General features: G+C 38.8%; 1 protein-coding gene across 1 annotated transcript in view; it reads left to right on the forward strand.

Annotated features, from left to right (window-relative positions):
• Positions 1–3,912, forward strand: part of LOC129741159 (ras-related and estrogen-regulated growth inhibitor-like) — a 38,202-nt gene extending 34,290 nt beyond the window's left edge. The window contains exon 4 of the mRNA XM_055732867.1: positions 3,904–3,912. Within this exon, the coding sequence (XP_055588842.1) occupies positions 3,904–3,912 (9 nt within the window). The remainder of the gene's footprint in view (positions 1–3,903) is intronic.
• The last annotated feature ends 12,166 nt before the right edge of the window (positions 3,913–16,078 follow it).

Below are 16,078 nucleotides of genomic sequence, written 5' to 3' on the forward strand. Positions count from 1 at the left end.
ATAATATCATCAAAATCGGTTAACATTTACAGCCAGGAGAACGAAATCAAGTTACAACGCATATTTCCCCGAAACGGATATTTAGCGAACGGCTTTGGAAGGTTAACTATGTCATGCAAAAGAACTAGTGATGTTAAAAATTTCACCAAAACTTCAGCCTTGACGTATGCTTAACATCCGTTTCTACCATTTTCAATTAAATAATATCAAAATATTGCAAGTGTTAATGAAATATAGTTAAAACATAAATATGCGCATTTAGCCCGCCCGTTTCGGAAATCGGCTATTTTGACTTCTTTATTATAAAATTATTTTCACAAAAACTATTAGAGATTTCAACAGAAAAATTACTCTAATGTATATAAAACAGATGTCCGCTCATGTGTATATAGTTTTCAGACTCCTATCTATTGGAATATGGGAGAAAATGAGTGCTTTCCTTAATATGCGCATATAGCCAGCCTCTCCCCTACACGTGTACTCTGGATGATCGTTTCTAATGCCTGGTATGGTGATGGTGAAAACAATTCCGCCAAAGGAAACAACAATCGGTTGACAAAATGGGTGCCATGACTTTTGGTTCGTGGGAATAAACCAAAAGTTGTATGGGAGGGTTTCCTTTTCCTAGGTGGGAGGGCCCTAAAACTGTTACCTCGACCTTTCTCATGTCTAATTACACCACTATGGCAAATTTCAGGCTGATCGTTTAAGCGATGTGGATTAGTATAAGGTGCATATACAAACATATATAGCCCAACTCATCTTTATATATTAGATTAGGGTTACCATATCCCGCAATGCTAAAAAGAGTACAATAAAAACAATCCAAGAGTTAGGAAAACTCTATAAAAACAGAGTAATTTAAAGTCATTCAAATATTACTAATTTGTTGGGAGCAATAGGTATGACTAAGCATTCCAGATTGCCTGCTTTTACAGAGAAAAAAATGAGAAAAGACTCGGTCTGGCCTGGTAGTCCAGGTCCCAGGTATCAAGGAAATATGCCCGGATTTATCCAAAGTCTAAGCAAAATCCAACCAAAACTATATTTTTCGCTACATAATGTATGATTTTTTAAACTTTATTCATCAACGTACACGTGCAAACATATTTTGGAAATGTAAAATTTGAATTGAACAAAGCTGTTATTATTCAATAAAAGTATTTTTTCATGTGAACATTTTTCACTTTTCCTCTTGAATTTGCATGAGAAAAGCCTGGATTTTGGTCAGATTTTCCCGGATATTGCCTGGGTTTTTAATTGAAAATTTTTAAATGCAATGACCGGATTTTGCCAGGTTTTTGGGTCAAAATGCCCGGATTTACCAGGCTCGAATACGCTCAAAAATTTTTCTGGAAAGCTTAGGAATGATGTATATGATAATTATAAATTTTCTCATAATTTTATTTAAATAAAAAGAAAACAGTCAGTAACTGAATTTTCCTATTTGGATTATTAGAAAAGCTAAGTATTTGATGCTTTGCTGACAATCCACACCAAACCCGATAAAATACTCAAAGGCGTTTATTGCGCTCAGTGTGAATTACGATTCAAAGATGCCTTCATAAATACGGGATATTTAGGTAAGGTATTGAAAATTTTTGTAAGTTGTATTTTTTTTGTATTTCTTGTATAAGATGTGGTAAACACACTTCATATACTGAAAAAAAAACTAGTTGATATTTGTGATTACATGGCTCTCATAATAAAGAGTACATTTCGTAAAATTTCACGAAAAGAAGAGTACGCCCATTTTTAGATCGAAAAAGAGTACATGGACTCTTGAAAGAGTAGGTATTGTAACCCTATATTAGATACCGATTTTGTCGGTACCGATTTTAATGTAGCATCGCTGCGCTGATTGATCTCTCTAATGTTTCTCTATCATCACCCATCGACTCGGAATTTGAGCCGAGCGTGAACAGGGTCGATTACTTCGGGTTTGCCACTACTTGCGGGCATATGAAGAAGCAATCATTGCTGCTCTTGCTGCTCAACCATATGATGCATGTTTGAGTGTTTTTCAATATTTTATCTGAGAAGCTCATAAAATTTTAGTGCATTCTGATGTGGTAAAATTTTATGATAACCATTAAAAAATGTCAAAGTTTTGTGCATTTGAACTTTGGTTTAATTGTTTTCACTAAAAAATCTGACCTCCCTGAGAATCTAAGAAAATCTTCCCATTCAAATTTGAGTCACTCTAGAGGTCAAGTACTCTCTGTCTCCAAAAGATCTTAAAGTTCGTTACCAGAGAATAGGGCGGTCAGCAAATATTTATGTCTACCATGTCATGTAGGCGCCAACATGTCCTTGTTGTGACATAATATGACGTTAAATATTAATGTGCCTCAACTGAAATCCATAAGGCCAAACGGTTCGATTTTCATTGTGTCCAACGATGGTTCCGTTATTTCAAATATTGAATAATAAACCTCCTCCAATTTGTAATCTGCCTGACAGAATATGCCAACATCATGTTCAGTATTTTACCATGAATGGCATCACAGTGCAAGTGGTTAATTGAATAATTGATGAGTGACAAATCAGCTCTAAAATAGGCTCTTGTGCCCGTAAAAATAAATCACTATTCCTCCGGTAATAAACCGAGAATCGAAATCGAATAAATATATCCGAAAAAAAAATCTGAAGTGAAAAAACAATACCCCACCGAACCAAAATCGAGGCAAGGCGGGAAAATTGTGCAAAAATAAAACACCTGGCAGAAAACGAACGAATGATGCAAAAATATGAGGTAGGCACTCATACAGACGTAATGAGGAGCGGCGGTGGTTCCGATTTTCCCTTTCTGTTTTTTTTTATCCACGTGCATAATGGCAAACCGGTGCCCCGGCGTTATGTAGGGTTCGTAACCTACCCAGGTCTGTATTATTCATCTGAAAATGGCGAACTTCCATTGGATTTTTTTTGAGGACGGCGTTTTCGAGTTAGGATTTTTTTTCGAAATGAACAAACTACTGTTCACCTTTTCGTGGACTCTCACTCTAACATTTCTTGGTAGTTCATTGGAAGTCGTATCTAGTGTTCCTTTCACATAAGAATGTACAGACAGAAGACAATTTTCGTAAAATTCTCGTCCGGATATCAGGCAAGCACCGCTTTGCACACTGACAGTTTCTAAGGTTTTACGAAATCACAGAAAAAAAAAATCTTAATTTTACAGAGTTTTGAGAAAGTTTTCATCACAGAATCTGTGTCATAGAACACAGAATTTTGAAATAGTTACATATATTTTAAAATATTAGAAATTTGAATGGATTACAATTAATTATAATTTTGGGCCAATGAAAAGTTTAGATTCTTTACTTTAAATTAGAAAAAGTATGATAATTTTAATTGATTTTACCCAACTTAAATTTATCCAATGCATAAAGACCCGATTTATCATGAATTTTGAATGAAATTATAGAAAATAGCATAACAAAAATCCATCACAGATTTTTTTGGGTAAAATCACAGAAAGTCAGATTTTATTTTTCAAAAACACAGACTTTTTTTTGGCAACCTTGACAGTATCATCATCGACTCAATGGAAAAATCTCTAGAAACTGAGGTCCGTGAGAGTATTCCTTAAAAAGTTCGAAATAAGCTGCATTCTTACCCGTTTCCGTTAAATGTTTGGGTCTGAAAAATGGTTGCTGTTTATATGCTTATCTTAAGCGACTTTGGCAAAATAATAGACAAAGTAAACGTAGGGCAGCTGAGCTGCATTGCTCTGTACTAATAGCGACTCGACTTATCAATCTTATTATACTTTTTTAAAACAGTAAAGAATATAAATTTTATATTGGCCGAAAAAAGTATAATTTTGGAAATCCAATCAAATTTCAAAATTTCTGTGAAATATGTGACTATTTTAAAACTCTCTGTTCTATGACACAGATTCTGTGATGAAAATTTGCTCAAATTTCTGTGAAATTACAGATTTTTCTGTGATTTCGAAAACCTTGAATTCTAACGCAAAATTGACATCGACCTCCTTGTTGTTTCCTTGATAACACCTGGTTCTGGTCTCAGTTCTGATGAACTTATGGAAACCCGTAACACCAATTGCCAAAGTTTTATTTGGGGTTTCTCCGAGGAAGAATGACCCTAACGGGTTAAACTCCTATCAAAAAACAAAAAAAAATGGGGTTTCTCTTTGATGTTTAGTTGAATTTACGCATTATTTTTAACGTTTCGGTTTACTGTTCATTTCAACCATCTTCAATAACTATTTTTTAACATAAAATAAGGAAAAAAAAATTGTTTTGTTATAACTTATAACTAAAGCTTAATAACATCAGAATAAATACAAAAAGTACAAAAATAAGAACACTCACAAGAAAGCTATTTATCCGCCTGTTGAGGTCGTTGCTTATATTGGAAAAGGAAGCAGGGATGCCATTTCAAAAATCAGAACACCATGAAGAAGAAATAAGGATCAGGACACCGCTAGTTTGGCTTTAATTGCATAAATAAAGGCGAAATAAAGGTACTGTAGACGGAATAGTTTATGCAACGGAGGTGAGAAGAATATCGTCTGGCCTGCAGTTTATATTAAAACACACCATTTAAACACCATATAAACCGGAGATTATTACAAGTTGAACTATTTTACTACACATCTTTTCGTTATTCTGATGATTTTACTATAAATTCAATTACAATTTGGATAGTTTTTTATTTTAATAAGGACATTTCAGTACATTTGAAAGACCATTTTCAAAAATCAAGACAGTTCTGAAAAATTTAAAGAATCAAGACGGTTTCTCGAAAATCAGGACAAATCCTGATTTATCAAGGCACTTGGCTGGATGCTTCGTTCCCTTTTCTCTCTGAGTTTGGTCCAAAGTCCGTTGTAGTCAGGGTTGCCAATATTGTTTTCCAAATTCAGGGAACTTAAAAATTAAAATCAGGGTAGATCAGACTTACATAAAATGATCGAGCTGAGTGCCTTTTTTGATCACCGTTGTAAAATGTTGTTGAACTGATACATAGTGAATGAATTTTAATTTACTTATAAGTAGAGGAGGATGGGGATACTTGATCCCCTTTTCTTATATTGATCTAATCTTTTTGAGAAAATTTAGCAACTCGCCGTTTTTTGCATTTTCTGACAGCGTGTAATTTCAAGTTTATATGCTCCAAAACTCAGAACGTACATGAACTCGTAGATGAGCTAGAAGCATTCTCGTGAGACTAAAAAAGTTGTGATATTTTTTAAGTTACAGGAAACTTGGTCCTCAATTCAGGATGCCAAAAATCTAATGAAATCCGAAGATAAAAGGTCCGTTGACTATTTCTTACAATATTAGTTCTCTTCACATTTTGAAAGTATCAGACAAAGAGAATTACCGTCAAACGGGGCATCATGCAACAGCGGGGTTCGATGCGACATTTATATAACACTACATTGAATCAATTTTTAATTTAATGTATTGTAATAAAGTTATCTTTGAATGATAACAAAATGATGATGACATAATTTCTCGCATCTTAAGCTAGTTGTCTTAAGTTTTTTATTTTCATGTAAAATTTAAAAAATCGAGCAATAAATGTACAAATTTTAACATTTTTTGATGCCCAAAAAAACTTTACCCAGTATGACGGATCGGCTTAATAAAATTACCTACAAACTTTTTACAGGTTTCCTCATGTTATACCAACATTGTTGGTGTAAAAATATTTTTCGATCAATCACCCAATTTTTTTAAATGAATATTTTTAAAATTCAGTTAGGTGACGGGGGTTAAATGCAACAAAATGCAAATCAAAGAAATACCTTGTAAATCTCGTTTCCATGTGCTGGAATATGAATGTTTTGCATCACGCGTTTGTAAACATTTAAATTTTATTCATCCAAACATTTATTTTTATGATTTTAGCTTGTAGAATTTTTCGTAGTATTATTCAACCCCTAAATGTATGCAGCATCCTTATTTTCAGAAAAAAATGTGAAAATTTGTTTTTACAGACCCAAAAACTACTGCAATTGGTGTTGTCATGTGTAATGACCATGAAAGCATCTCTAATATATTAAAAACTTTGAATTTTCGTACGTGTTCATAAGATTTTTCATTAAAAACAAAGTTTGTTGCAAGTTACCCCATTTTCTAAGGAGTGTGAAAATCACATGTTTTTAGAAAATTAAAAATAACTGAGGAAACCAATAATTTTTTTAACTACGCCAATTTGATGCCCCAGCATCCTTAAAACTTTTGATGCATAAAGGATACGATTAACTGTGAACATAAGTTTTTTAGAAGCCATTGAATTTGAAAATTGTTGCATGTTGCCCCAGTTGACGGTATATAAGTTTGTCTTCTACCATAGATTCATTGCATACTTTAAGGCGCAATTTTTTATTTTTGAAATAAAAACAGTATTTTTAGCCCTTTTTAACAGATAATTACTCGATAATCACAAGTTATTGGACAAATATTAGTAATCTCATTCAGATGCAAAATACATCTTTTTTCACTCTAGGGATCAATTATACCAATATCATACATTTTGGAAAAATTCTTCTCAAAAAATTTAGAGTTTATCATTGCTTTGAAAATATGGCATAATAAAGTACATATTATACTCTAACGTTTGACATATTGGAATAAATATTTTTTATAATAATTTTTCTCGTGAAAAACATTTTAAAGTGATAAAAAAATCTTAAAATCACATTTTTAAAAATTTTCAAACAAAGTTCAATAACTTCAAAATTAAAATTTAAAAAAAAATTCGGATAACAGAATTGTTGTTGTGTTCTGTTTGGCACATTTTTCTAGAACATTTGAAATTTGTAAGACATTCTGGTTTCGAGATACAGCGAAGGAATCAAGTATCTCCAGGGATTAAATATTCTCACTTTCCCCTACTGTTACATATACAGTCACATATATTTTAGAAATGTCAAATTGACCCAAAAAGGTACGATAACACAAGGAAACAAAATCCAAATTTTTCCATGGTGCCAAAAATTTGAAAATAGGTTTTCTGGGTTTTCTGTGAAAACCAAAAAAATCAGGCCAAATCAGGCTTATTTTCATAAATGAAGGAAAAAACGAGGCTTATCAGGTTATAAGGATTGACCTTCGAAAATCTGGTAAATCCTGAAAAATCAGGCACATTGGAATCCCTGGTTGTAGGCATTCACGCTCATTTTTTTTTTCAACCATTAATGACTTTTTCTGAACCATTTTTTGAGATTTCTGTTAGAACTGCCATAATTGTTGTTTTTCAACCGTAGTGTACGGTTCAATTTTAGGAATTTTATGAGTTCTATTGAAATAGTTGAAAAATGGTTAAATTTCAACCGTAAAACGTATGAAAACTGGCAGCCATCTTTGCGAAGGAACTTGTTTGTTTTTTTATAGCTTTGCGATGAGTTCAACAATTCAGCTATTCAAAATCAGCGGTTTTACAACTTTTGATAAGATTATCTGGAAATTCAATGAATGCGTAAGTATTTCCTGAATAAAAACATAGTGTTATGAATGAAATTGAGGGGTTCTTCAAAATAACTCTAACCTTGTTTTTTTCTTGTAATTGATAGGTAGAGTCGGTGTGCTAGCTGTGGCTCTAGTCTAAATACAAGATTCTTTTTAAAGGTAAGCTTTATTAAGGTTTTTTTTTAAATATTTCTATCATTGGATTGATTTTTTTTCATTTCACCATACTAACAGTTTTCTGTATCTTTATTGCAGAAATGATTTAAGAGCACTTCCCGTTGTTCAGAGAATATTCCGATTGAAAAGCTGCGATTAGAAACCACTGGAGGAACGGCTACTGGATTTGGTGCTGTAAAATCACCGGGGAGGAGGCAGCCGCGCTTGCGAAAATGATTATGGCATCGGTCCTTATTCGCCCTGCAATTTAATATGTTGCATTTAGTGCATCTTCATTGCCAGCATCCAATAGCGGAGATTTTTGTGAAGCTAACCAGAATTCTCATGATTTTTTTTAGTATTTAATATTCGCATCATAAATGTATTTTGCAAGGTTTATTTTCTTTTTCAGGGATTTTCATCCTGTGCGGATGATTCATCCCTTTGCATGTATTTTGAAATAAAAACTCTTTTTACAACACACGGTTACTTGTTCTTCATTCTTTCAAAGGATTTCCCCCTGAATTTTTGCTCATTTTCACTTTTTCCGACCATGTTTAAAAAATAACCATTATCCAAGTTCTCCTTGTAATCTTTTTTTTTTTTTTTTTTTTTTTTTTTTTTTTTTTTTTTTTTTTTTTTTTTTTTTTTTTTTGTTTCGATTATAGTCGTTTTACCATCTTTATGGCATTCGCGACTTTATCAACGTTGTAGTTGGCGGATCGTTATTGAAAAACTTATCCGGTACAACTGTGTTCGATGTTTACTCTTGGGCTCAAACTCGCGGACATCGGCTCAGGAGACAACAGACTTACCAACTGAGCTATATCACAAGCCCTCCTTGGAATCTCATTTTATGAGTTTTCACTGAAAACTCATAAAACGACTTGATCCACAAAACTTCGATTATGGTTATTTTTCAAGCATTCATGGTTCAATATGGCCGAGCGTGTTGGAAACTCCCTTCATATCAATCTGGAGAAACCGCTTGGTTCTCTCTCAGTTTGATGTGGAGTTTTTCCGCAATCAACCGATGTGACTTGTGGCTGATCCTCTCTGGAATTTGAGTTTTCACAAAAACGAACGTGTAGTCGTCGTCCACTTCCAGTGTTTTTGCAATCGTATGCTGTTTTCGTGTTGTTTCGTCCTTTTTTCCAATGTTTGCGATGTTTGGCCAATATATTTTTTATCGCAACTACACGGTCTAATACGCAATGAGTACATTTTACGCATTGCTTATTTAACTTTTGATGCATTGACACGTTAGTCGCCCCGCTCATTTTAGTAGTTTTACTAGTCGGGCCCAAAAAAAATGCTCGGAGCGAGGAAGTAAAGAGGGAGAACTCCAAGATTTGCAATGTGTGGCTAAACTGAGCGGCTAACTTGAGTAGGAGAGCCTCACACGCAGGCTTTTAAACCATCGACATTTTCTCTGACAGTCGCACAGCCTGCTTTTATCAGTTTCATTGTTCGTGCCATTAAACGAATGCGACGAAACACTTGCGGATCAGTCGACTACCATCAGACGAAACGACATTCATTCTTCTTGGTGTGATTGTCGAACGAAATTTCGTGTCTTGGTACACGAGAGCGATAATTTGATGGTCAAACGACCATTTTTCCTGACAGTTTACGACATCGCTTACCTCTTTCACGCAGCAGAATCTACAGACTCAATAAGCAAATACAATCTTTTCTATTCATTCTCTCCTGTGGAAAAAATCCGTCGTTTTGCAGCGCCGGGGTGATGTTTGGATTTATTGGTCGAACAATGTGGAATGATTATTTCACATCCTGGCAATGTTATACAAACCGTATGGAGCACATCTCTCAGATTTCCCCTCAGATTTCCCCTTTTTTGGCGGATTTAAGCTTTTTTCTTCAATTTGAGCTTTCATCTCCTATGCTCTCAAGGCAAAAAAAGCTTAAATCTGAGGAAAAAAAAGCTTAAAAACGAGATTCGCCAACACATAGTTAAAAGATGTTGGTCACACGATACATAGACAAATCCTGTATCGTTGCCAGGACCTGGATTATTTACGCATAAGGGATGAACGTCAAACGACTTACCACTACAAAAATCAAAATTTCATTTGACATTTTTTTGCTCTCCGATCAAACGATTGCGCTCTCCATGATTGTCACGAACGATACGTTATGGATATCTCCGAAAAAGTTCAAACGATGGTGACCACCATCGATGCCACATTTTCATCGGTATTATCAGTGTATCTCTTTCTGTTATATTGAGACTTTTATGGGTGAGAATAAGATACACCGATAATACCGATTAAAATGTGGTATCGTAGGTGACCACTTACAAGCCTGCTCACACGTTTTTGATGTGATGGTGCCTCTCAGGAAATACATCCGTCACCAAAGTTGCCGAAATCACAGAAAAATCTGTAATTTCACAGAATTTTAAGTAACCTTTCATCACGAAATCTGATACCTGAGCAGAATTTTGTAAAAAATCACAGATTTCAGTGAATTCTGTGAAATTCACTCAATTCAAACGTTATGTTGATCTAATCTAATATCAAATCAATGTTTAATACAAATGAAGATTAACTTTATCATAATAGTAACAAAAATAAAATTTATCAGTTTGGAATGTATTGGCCTATTACTATTACTTTATCATAATAGTAACAAAAATAAAATTTATCAGTTTGGAATGTATTGGCCGGTAAACGGTGGATAATGTGCAACACGAGACCCCATAGTGGTCATATCACCTCTTATTCACAACTCCTATCTCTACCTCCCCGCGGTGCCGGCTGGGGTGCGAGTAACCTAAGCGGAGATCGGGTACCCAACCCCGGTGGATGCTTTGGTCGCATGCAGACTGAGAAGGTGGCCGCACGCGTCTGTTCCCCAGGTCAGGGGCGGCGTGCAACAACAACCGAGCGTCTGTTCTCCAGGTCAGGGGCGGCTCAAACAGCGTCTGTCTTGCAGCAAGCGGCTGAATTTATGAAATGCGGCTCCCGCCAGCTAAGTCCAAGATGGCAGCCCCATCGCGGGATAGGGACTTTAGGCTAACAACCTACTGCTCCCGATTTGAAATTGTTACGGAATCCGAAAGAAATGACCGACCTGGAACTTTGGCGACGACTTTTAGCATGAAAACACGGACTAGAATAGGAACTTGGAATGTTTTGACCCTTGCCCAACAAGGCAAACTGGAACAACTTGCTAGAGAGGCTAGCCGCCTCAAGCTTGAAATTCTGGGACTGAGCGAGGTCCGTTGGCCTAACACTGGAGAACACAAGACACAGTCCGGGCAAGTCCTGCTTTACTCTGGCATACGAGGAGAACATGCTACTCGGGAACGAGGAGTTGGTTTCCTGTTAAGCCCGCAGGCCTACGCGGCCCTCATTAGATGGGAACCGATAAACGAAAGAATAATCGTAGCCAGATTCAGAACACGGGTTAGAAACCTTACAATGGTCCAGTGTTATGCGCCAACTGACGTTGCCGACTTGCAGGAGAAAGAGCAGTTTTACAGTCAACTGAACAGCGTGGTTGAGAGAATTCCGAAGGGTGACATTCAAATCCATTTGGGCGACTTCAACGCAAAGATTGGCTCCGAAAATCAGGACCTTGAGCGGATCATGGGGCGCCATGGCCTAGGACAGATGAGCGAAAACGGAGAGCTGTTTGTAGAATTTTGTGGCAACAACAACATGGTGATCGGTGGATCGCTCTTCCCCCATCGACCAGCACATAAGGTCACTTGGGTATCCCGAGATGGCCGAACAGAAAATCAAATTGACCACATCTGCATCAGTCGAAAATGGAGAAGGAGCCTTCTTGATGTCCGCAACAAACGAAGCGCAGACATTGCATCTGACCATCACCTCGTCCTTGGAGAGATACGACTGAGAGTTGCGCGTGTCCAACGGCGCGAGGAGAAAGTCGGGTGTCGATACGACGTCCGCCGGTTGGAGAATCCAGAGGTGAAAAGGGCATACGTTGAACAGCTAGAATCCCGAGCCTCAGAGCTGCCGACAGACGGAACAGTCGAAGAACAGTGGTGTGGAATCAAGAACGCCTTTATCACGACGAGCCATGGTACTCTTGGTAAAGTTTGTGGAAGAAGGAGTGAATGGATGTCGGATGAAACTTGGAGGATGGTCGATGATCGGAGAAAGGCGAAAGTCGGAATTGAGCAGGCATGTACCGGGTCAGCCAAAGCAGCCGCCCGCTTACGATATGCGGAGCTGGAAAAGACAGTTAAACGAGCTTGTAGACGAGACAAGAGAGCCTGGACAAACTCCCTAGCCGAAGAGGGAGAAAGAGCCGCCGCCAATGGAGATATCCGATTACTTTATGACATTTCTCGCCGCCTCAGTGGTGCAAGGACTAATGCAAGAATGCCGCTGAAAGACCGAGCAGGTCAGTTATTGACCGATCGAACAGATCAGCTTAAACGATGGACTGAGCACTTCGAACAACTCTTCCGAGTTACGAATAGCGATGGCCAACAAAACCCGCAGCTCGAAGCGCCAACAGTAAGTCGCATAAATGGCGTCAACTCGGAAGCGCCCTCGCTGGCTGAAATAGAAGCGGCAATCAAAAACATGAAATCCAACAAAGCACCTGGGATCGATTGCATCCCTGCTGAAATGCTGAAAGCCGACCCTGCCCTATCAGCACAAATGTTGCACCGTCTTTTCGCTGACATTTGGGATACTGCAACATTCCCGGCCGACTGGATGCAGGGGATCCTCGTAAAGGTCCCGAAGAAAGGAGACCTGACAGAGTGCGGTAACTGGCGAGGCATAACGTTGATCTGTACAACTCTCAAAGTACTCTGCAAAGTGATCCTGAACAGGATCCAGGAGAAAATCGACGCTACACTCCGACGGCAACAAGCTGGATTCCGATCTGGACGATCATGTGTGGACCACATCACAACGCTACGAATCATACTGGAACAAATCAACGAATTCCAGGACTCTCTTCTGCTGGTGTTCGTTGATTTCGAAAAAGCATTCGACCGACTTAACCATGAAAACATCTGGGCGGCTCTAAGGCGACGAGGGGTCCCAGAGAAACTAGTCCATCTCATCGAAGCACAATATGAGGCATTTTCGTGCAAGGTCTTGCACGACGGTGTCTTGTCCGAACCAATCCCGGTAACTGCTGGAGTGAGACAAGGATGTATTCTATCACCGCTACTTTTTCTAATCGTAATGGATGAGATTCTGATTGGATCGATTGACTGTGCACCGAACCGAGGATTGCCGTGGAATCCTTCAACAATGGAGCAACTGAGCGACCTTGACCTGGCTGACGATATTGTTTTGCTCGCCCAAACACAACCAGATATGCAGAGCAAACTCGACGACCTCACCGAAAGTTCCAAGGCAGCAGGTCTCAAAGTCAATGTCGGAAAGACCAAGTCGATGGAGATCAACACAGGAAATCTTTCCAGTTTCATGGTAGCTGGGCAGCAAGTTGAGAAAGTGGAGTGCTTCCAGTATCTTGGTAGCCAGATAACGCCTGATGGTGGTACCAGAAAAGACATCGAGACCCGGATCAGAAAGGCCCGATTTGCGTTTGCGAGTCTCCGAAACATCTGGCGGTCACGCCAGATCTCTCTACGAACGAAAATCCGAATCTTCAACTCAAACGTCAAATCCGTATTGCTGTACGGGTGCGAAACTTGGTGCACATATGCGGTGACGACGCGAAGACTGCAAGTATTTGTAAACCGCTGCCTGCGGAATATCATCCGCGCTTGGTGGCCTGGCAACTGGATCTCGAATGAGGAATTACATCGCCGGTGTCATCAAAGGGCGCTAGAAATCGAGATTCGGGAACGTAAGTGGAGATGGATTGGGCACACGCTGCGAAAAGATGAAAACGAGATTTGCAGACAGGCGCTAGATTGGAATCCAGAAGGTCATCGAAGAAGAGGCAGGCCCAGAAACTCGTGGCGGCGAAGCCTAGCCGCTGAAATCCGAACTGTCGACGAGAATCTTGACTGGGACCAAGTGAAGACGCTGGCTCCAGATCGCCAACAGTGGAGGTCTTTTACCACGGCCCTATGCACCGGAGGATCGGCGCGGGATCATTAAGTAAAAGTAAGTAATGTATTAAGAATAAAATCTTTGAGTTTATATATTCATTAAACACATGCTTACCCACAGAGTGTCCATGAAGGCTGTTTTACATAGAATCTGGTCGGATAAAATAGATATTTCTCCGCAAAGAGATAACGTACAACAAATATAAAAATGTTACATTTTCATATGTGATGAAAGAAATTAGAGAAACATGAACTATCAAAGAACGAAAGAACATAAGCCGTAAATATCATGAAAATTTCGAAAAAGATACAACGGCTCACCGACAGGACTTGAACCTGCAATCTCCGCTTCGGTACAACGGCGCGTTAGCCAATTCCACCACGGTGAACGTGATGAAACCGGCGAACACGAGCAATCGAGCTCTGCCGATCAACTGCTGGACCTTCTATCGAAACACCATGTATATCCCGCATGTGATCTTTCCCTCTATTGATCTCTCTTGTTTCTCTAACCCCACCCATCGACTCGGGATTTTAGCCGAGCGAGCACATGGTCGATTGCTTCGGGTTTGCCGCAACTTACGGTCAGATGAAGAAGCAATCAGTGCCGCTCAAGGTTCCGAGCAGACCAGTTACACAGGGAGGTGTTGCTCTGTTGAAATCAATACTGATGTTATGAAATCGCTTGGTACATCTTTGTACCTGAAAATGATCACATTTTCATATGTGATGAAAGAAATTAGAGAAACATGAACTATCAAAGAACGAAAGAACATAAGCCGTAAATATCATGAAAATTTCGAAAAAGATACAACGGATATACATGGTGTTTCGATAGAAGGTCCAGCAGTTGATCGGCAGAGCTCGATTGCTCGTGTTCGCCGGTTCCATCACCTTCACCGTGGTGGAATTGGCTAACGCGCCGTTGTACCGAAGCGGAGATTGCAGGTTCAAGTCCTGTCGGTGAGCCGTTGTATCTTTTTCGAAATTTTCATGATATTTACGGCTTATGTTCTTTCGTTCTTTGATAGTTCATGTTTCTCTAATTTCTTTCATCACATATGAAAATGTGATCATTTTCAGGTACAAAGATGTACCAAGCGATTTCATAACATCAGTATTGATAAAAATGTCATTTTGTAGGGGTTTCATTGCACTTTGAGAAAAAAAAATACATAAAAACCATTCGTCAGCTTTTCGGATGAATTTTCGAACTTTTTTAGTGATACCACCCATCCCATCCATCTGCACAGAACTGCACAGAACTTCGCCGGACCTATGTGGGACCGAATGAATGGAAAAACCCTCTTCTGGAGACATTCTTCTTTGTAAACATTTCCATTCATTGTGTCCCCAGTGATGAAAATCTTAGTCTTCTTCTTTCACAACTACAGATCCCTTGCCAAATCATCAACTTACGAGCAAATTTATCTGCGAAAACAAACTTGAATCTACCCGCAACCGGTAAAATTTGTTACCGGGTATTTGTCCAAAATCCATTTTGACGTAAGTTTCGTCGTCCATCAAAATGCATCCGTTGTACTTGGTCAACACTTTCTCGTACAACTTCCTTGCCCTGGTTTTGGAAACCAGGTTTTGTTTCAGCATCCTGTTGGGGTGTTTGCTTGCATGATACGACCGCAAGTCATCTCGCAAACAAATGCGTCGAGCTGTACTGATGTTCGTCTTGAACTTTTTCGCCAAATCACGCAAGGAGATTCCAGGATTATTGTGAACTGATCGAATTACCTTTGCTCGCAGCTTCCGGTCATATGTTCCACTTTTACGCCTGGTTTGTTTCGCTCGATCCACCGTAAGGGTCTCCCGGTAACGTTGTAGCACCGAATTTACAGTCGATTTTGCATATTTCAGGAATTTCGCGATCTTCACCCCTGACCACGTCGCTTTCTCTACGTGATTGTGAAATTTTCACCACTAAGTAAACAAACCATCCGGATCAAAACACTGTCACTGTCAGATTCGCGATGTGACAACTAGGGGCGCTGCAGTAAATGAAAAGATGCGACTAGATTCTATGTGAAACAGACTTTAATAGGTAGAACTGTAAAGAATGCGAGCAAAACTATATCGTCTGCCAGGGCAAGGTCGTTCAGTTTCTCTATTGTCAAAAGATTCCACGGCAATCCTCGGTTTGGTCTACAGTCAATCGATCCAGTCAAGATCTCATCCATTACCATGAGAAAAAGCAGCGATGACAAAATACATCCCTGTCTCACTCCAGCAGTTACCGGGATTGGTTCGGACAAGACACCGTCGTGCACGACTTTGCACGAAAAGATCTCGTACTGTGCTTCGATGAGATGGATTGGTTTCTCTGGGACCCATCGTAGTCTTAGAGCAGCCTGTATGTTTTCATGGTTCAGTCGGTCAAGTGCTTTTTCGAAATCAACGAACACCAGTAGAAGAGAGTCTT

The sequence above is a fragment of the Uranotaenia lowii genome, chromosome 2 (genome assembly GCF_029784155.1).
Source record: "Uranotaenia lowii strain MFRU-FL chromosome 2, ASM2978415v1, whole genome shotgun sequence".
NCBI classification, from domain to species: Eukaryota; Metazoa; Arthropoda; class Insecta; order Diptera; family Culicidae; genus Uranotaenia; species Uranotaenia lowii.